This window comes from Numenius arquata, chromosome 16 (genome assembly GCF_964106895.1).
Source record: "Numenius arquata chromosome 16, bNumArq3.hap1.1, whole genome shotgun sequence".
Taxonomy (NCBI): domain Eukaryota; kingdom Metazoa; phylum Chordata; class Aves; order Charadriiformes; family Scolopacidae; genus Numenius; species Numenius arquata.
In genome coordinates this window covers 4,736,394-4,742,393 of record NC_133591.1, presented here as the reverse complement: position 1 = coordinate 4,742,393, position 6,000 = coordinate 4,736,394, and the positions used below count along the sequence as shown (strand labels likewise).

The 6,000-nt window shown below is 46.6% G+C and overlaps 1 protein-coding gene across 1 annotated transcript in view; it reads left to right on the top strand.

Moving 5' to 3' along the window:
- Positions 1–311: 311 nt before the first annotated feature.
- The window catches only part of SETD1B (SET domain containing 1B, histone lysine methyltransferase), a 48,693-nt gene continuing 43,004 nt past the window's right edge, over positions 312–6,000 (top strand). Inside the window, exons 1-5 of the mRNA XM_074159539.1 lie at positions 312–384; positions 729–883; positions 1,315–1,413; positions 1,919–2,189; positions 5,391–5,503. Of these exons, the coding sequence (XP_074015640.1) occupies positions 312–384; positions 729–883; positions 1,315–1,413; positions 1,919–2,189; positions 5,391–5,503 (711 nt within the window). The remainder of the gene's footprint in view (positions 385–728; positions 884–1,314; positions 1,414–1,918; positions 2,190–5,390; positions 5,504–6,000) is intronic.

Here is a 6,000-nt window from a genome sequence, read left to right as displayed (position 1 = left end):
TAAACCCAGCCCGTCGTCGGCCCATGCGGCGGCGCTCGGCGGCGGCGGGGCGGCGGCGGGCGGCCGCGGGCCGGGGGCTGCGCGGCGCGGCCGCCGTGAATGTGCAGGCGGCGGAGGGCGGTTAGGCGTTCGCGGCGCTCGCAGCGGTGTATTGTGGGAGGCCGCCGCCGCCAGCAGCGAGCACACACAATATGTGGTGGCTCGCGAAAACGGGAGGCAGGAGCCTGGCGGCCAGCCCGCGCCGGTAACCGGCCCCATGTGAGACGGGAGCTCGCCTTTCGCCGCCCGGAGACGATCGGCCGCCGAGCGCGATGTCTTTCCGAGAGATCAAGGCGGGGGAAAAAGCCAAGCACCCTGAAGATCATGGCAAAAAGCAGAGTTCAAGTGAGATTGGGTCTTTTTTTTTTTTTTTTTTTTTTTTCCCTCTCCCTTCTTCTCCTTTCCTCCTCCTCTCCTCCTCCTCCCTCTCTGCCTCTTGTCTGGCTGGGGTGGAGGGGGGGACCCGGCTGGCAATTCCCCCATTTTAGGGCTCGTTTGGCGGTGAATTTCCTCCCTGCCTGGGTGTGTAGAGCGGGCGGCTCGTTTGAAAAAAAAAAAAAAAAAAAAAGAAGAAAAAAAAAGAAGGGGTCTTTGTTGAATATTTTCTTTAACTTTATGGTTTTCCGTGTGGTTTTTTCTTTCTTTTTGCCTTCCCCCTTCCTCTTCCCCCCCCCCCTCCCCCGGTCCAGGTTGGATCAACGGAATGGAGAACAGCACGCAAGCCGGCACTTCTGTCGAGAAAAGAAATCACCATTGGAGAAGTTACAAGTTGATTATTGACCCGGCTCTGAAAAAAGGACAGCACAAACTCTACCGTTACGATGGGCAACATTTCAGCATGCCGGTGAGTGGGGGGGGGGGGTGTCGTGGGTTTCCCCCATTGTGTTGTGGCCCCCCCCCCCCGCCTCCGTCTTACCGGCGTTTTGGGGGCTGGGGGTCTCTCCGGGTCGTGGTAATCCCCGCCGTAGCACATGTGTGTGGGAGGGGGGCCTGGGGGGGTCACACAGCCACCGAAGTTACTGCCACCTGACACTATGTATTCAACTGTCAGGAGCCCGAGAAGGAGCCCAAACCTGCGGCTTTATTTCTGTTTCCAATCTGTGTGCATTTCCCAGCAGTATTGCAATTTGACACGTGTGTGTATGTGTGTGTGTGTGCGCTTTCCCCTTCCCTTGAGACAGCCCGTGCTTCCTTGGGGTTTATTTTTTCTTTTATTTGTGTCTTAAATTTCGAGCCCTGTTATTGCTGTTTTTGTGCTTTTTCTCCTCCTCCCAGAACTCGGGAATCGCTCCTGTGGATTGTGTCAGGGATCCCAGAATAGGGCGAATATGGACCAAAACTAAGGAGTTGGAGCTGTCTGTCCCCAAATTCAAGGTACCGCCCCCGACTTTTGGGTTTAGCTCTGTGTTCTTGTTTATCCGGGAGTGAAGCTTCAGTTCCAAATAGTTTAATGGACCGTTTAAATGACAGCCATATTCCTATTAACATTATTATTTGGCAAACTGTTTAACAATAATCCTCTTCTATAAAGATAAGATGAATCAATGCATCTGTCTAACGAGATCACTTGAAGGTTTTGGAGCTGTGTCTTGGGGACTTCTTGGGTGGGAGGCAGCGGAGGGGGTCTCTCTCTGCTAACAGTACTGCTCAAAATATATATTTGTAGCCCAGAAAGGAGCTGGTTTCAATGAATGGCTGCAGCGGCAGAGGCTCTGCTCAGCTCCGGGGTTCACCCCAGAGCCTTGGAGGCAGTTTTCTTTCCCCAAAGTTTGCAGGATACTTTAACCCTTTCCCTCCCGTGCCATCCTTATGCCCGCCCCCACGCTCGTTAACGATGATGATAATTTTTATCGTCCCCCCGCCTTGTGCCCGTTTCCAGATTGATGAATTTTACGTGGGGCCAGTGCCTCCCAAGCAGGTCACCTTTGCCAAGCTGAACGACAACATCCGCGAAAACTTTTTGACCGACATGTGCAAGAAATACGGTGAAGTGGAAGAGGTGGAGATTCTCTACAACCCCAAGAACAAGAAGCACCTGGGCATCGCCAAAGTGATCTTTGCCACTGTCAAGGGTGCCCGGGAAGCCGTCCAGCACCTTCACAACACCTCCGTCATGGGCAACATCATCCACGTGGAGCTGGATACGAAAGGTGAGGGGGCACATTTCAGCCTCAGGCGTCCGTGGTTTGCGGTGCCCCTGCCCGACCCTCTCCTAAAACCAGAGGCTGTTGCAGACTGCAAGGGCCCGGCGATTAAAAATATGAAGGGAGTGCTCCTGTCCCCCTGCGAGCGGGTCTGGTTTCTGGGGCCTTTGCAAGTCACGTGGAGCCAAATGTGTTGTCTGTTGCTAGGAGACAGCCCTGTAATTTGCAAAATGCTGCCATCCTGCCCGTCCCCTGCCTGTACCCTGCCCCGTCCCCTGCTCTCTGGTCCTCTGCTCTCTGTCCTCGGAGGCCTCCCATGTCCCCCATCTCTGTGTCCCAGGCTGGCCCTGCGCGGCCACCTCCCGGGGCTGCCGGATCCCGTGGATTTTGTAAACTTGGGATTTTGGGGCAAACCTTGGGGTTCCTGGGACCCAAACCTCCCGGTTCTGGTGGTGGCAGCAGGGCTGGGTGCTGTCCTCTGCGTGCCTGGCATTTCATTGATACTTAGCAGCAAACTCGAGGCTGGCAGCAAAAGAGTGCACACGCAGCACTTACCGGTGTGTGTGCGCGAGTGTGTAAGTGTGAGACTGTCTCTTAAAGCGACAGGAGCTCCCAGTCCTGGAGGTAACCGACTCTCAGCCCCAGAGCCCAGCCCTGGGGAGCCCAATAAAGTTTGTGGCACTATGAAAGCATTGCATTTCACTGCTCTGTCTCTTCTCTTTCCTCCAAGAGTGTTAGTGAAGGGCTTTGCTAAAATGTGACCAAATTTTAGAAAATGTCTAAAGCTGAGGAGGTGTAGATCAATTGTTTCTTGTACTTCTTCATTCCAAACATGGCATTTCTAGTCTAAAACTGACTTACTGCACTCTTTCTTGGGAAGAGGACATTGTTAACACCATTTGCTTCAAAACGCTGGTATTTTGGTTCTGTATTAAAAGGTTTCAACAATTTAGTCCACAACCTGTATAGCAGTTGGTATGCCACGTGTGGTAAGAGAGTATAGTAGAAGGTTTATTGACATTGCTGATCACCCTTAGAAGAGAAATCACAGTAGTAGCATAATATTTTCTATTGTGAGCTAAGCTTGACCTTACATATGTGTACTATGAAATTCCAGTTTCGTTAATTTCTACAGACAGGCTCCTTCCCCTGCTTTGAAATGTGAAAGTAAAAATTACATTCAAGAACAAACTAACCATTTGTAGATTTAATAATGTAAGTTAAAGCAGGCTCGTAAGTGGTGGGCATTTTAATGAGGGGCATTTTAAACAAGCTGATTGTACTACGTTCCTCCTTGTTTTCCATTTATAAACTACTCTGCAAGTCTTGAACAGGCAGCTGTTCAAGAAAGTTAGCTGCACATCAAGGAAATGAGCAGGTTTTATGCTTCTGTTTCCTGGGAGAAAACATAGAAGTCTTAGTTTCAAATTGCATTTTTGTTTTGTTTGCCACCTGTATGCTCCTAATGTATTGTTTTTCCACAATTTCATTCTAAAAGAGTAAGACTGCCAGTGTGCTATAACCTATCAGAATCAAGTAAAAATGTTATTCCTAAAATAGCCTTAGCAGGTTAGGACATTCTTAAAAATATATGTGTAGTTTTCAACGTGTCTTTCTAGTATTCAGCTTTTCAAGAGAATGAAAGGTTGGTTAACTTGATTTTCATAGTGTAGCAAAATACTAGGAACAAAAGTGTCATTTTATCTGTCTGGCCAGAGCACAGGCCTGAGATTCTGGAACTAATAAATCAGTTTCCTCATCTAAGACAGGGTAGTTTAAAACAACTTCTTCTCAGCCTCAGTTTATGCATCTACAGATTAGACACACTTAATAATTACCTGTCCTTAGAGAAATAAGTAGGAATCGTTTCATGTTCATAAGCCTCTGTAAACGAAATTGTAACTTTGACTGCACTATGTTGGAGACCTAAGAAGAACTATGAAACTTTCTAACAAATACTTTGTATTTATTTGAAAACAAGTCTTAAAGCCTAACACTTCTATATCCATGACATGGTAGTCTTAGGAGGGGGACAGTGTGTGTTAATATTTGAAGCATATTCAAGCTTCATATTTGAAGCATCTCTTCAAGCTCTTGTCTTGAAGAGATCTGTTTTGTCATGACTTCAGTTGAACTAAAACAGTTTACGTAGTTGAGGATGTAGCTCAAGACTTTGTGAAATGAGATTTAATAACCAAATAACCTCATCTGTAGCATTTACTCAAGATAAACAACTCTTTTTCAGCATGCAGAATTGTGCAAAGGTGTGCTTTGCTTTCAAATTGCATGGAATGATTCACAGGGAGTTTGGGGTTTGATCCTGTGGGACTTCTTCATGAAAGTAGTCCTGTTTTGGGGGAGATCTTGCCTGAATTAATTTTCTGGGCTCAGATGCTGGGTCTGTCCATTTTTCTGTGTATTCTTTATCTTTCAGGGCAAAATTCAGACAGTTTCAGGGTCTGATTCTGTTGCCTTTGAAGTTGATGACAGATTTCTTACAAACTGCAAAATAAGTAGGATTGGGTTTTTGTAGTAATGAAAAAATCCAATATTAAGAAACTGGGTCTTTGTAGAATTTAGGAATAATAAGGCTAAGCCTCAGTAACAATATGTGGGACGGTTTGCTTCTCTGGCTTTTATTCTTTGAAGGATGCCACTGAGCACACCTTAAACTAGAGGGAAAAAAAAGGATTTATCAGTATCTTTTTGGAAAAGCACTGTTAACGGTTTTTTTCCTCTGCATTCCCATGCATCATGTTTGCATTAGTAACAGCCAGTTTCTACTAGCAAGGTGTGTGTTGGGAGAGCTTTCTGAAGTGGCTCTTGGTGTTGGCAGAGGCTTGTCCCTTGGGTAAGAGTTTCACTTCTCAAAACTGCAAGCTATTTGCTTGGCACTTTGGAGAGGAGGGAAACTGCTGCTCTCCAGAAAGCCTGGTAAAGAGCAGAGCTGCCAAGCAGACTGAGAAGAGGAAAAAGGATTTAGGAAACCTCCTTGTCTTGGCTGGAGAAGGGAGTGTCTGACCTCACTTGCCCAGCAGATTATTTAGAAATGATCCCTGCGAGTCTCAGATGTGGTACCTGCTCCTCTGTCGCACAGACGCAGCGGGCTGGGAGTGGTAGCAGAGTCATGCAGGTGTCAAGAATATGTATTTTTACATTGGCTGTGTTATTTCTGTTTAATCAACTCTGCCATTGTGGTCTGTGCAGGTGAAACCCGCATGCGATTCTATGAGCTGCTCGTTAATGGTCTTTACACTCCTCAGACCCTTCCTGTAGGCACTGAACAGGATGTATCGCCAACTGTGAATGAAACTCTCCAGGTATGTCTCCAGGCTTCTTTTTTTAAAGAATAACTTTCTAGAAAATTCCAAACAAATGTATCATTAACGTTAGCATTTTAACACTTTTAATTTAGCTTCTTTTTCTGTCTTGCCATAGTTTCAGTGGATGTTACTAATTCACATTTAAATATAACTTGCCCATAATTGCCATAGCAAATGTAACTCTCCGCGAATGCAGTGCATGTGGCTAATCTGTATGCTGGTGTCTGCATAGTGTGGTAAGTGCTTTTTGTCTTTTGGAATGAAAAATACCTGCAGAACCGACAGTATGTGCCCTATTAACATTAGAAATTCCTGCAGTTAAGAGGACTGGATCAGATCTGTCCCTGAGATGAGATTATTCCCTTGAAGTCAGGGGGAATGATTTACAATGGTACATTTGGCCTAGCGTCTGCAGTATGTAATCCTTAGCGCGTATGTTCTTCAGACTTGCTTAGAGGCTAAAAGGGGGAAGGTGTCAAATCCTGAATAGTGGC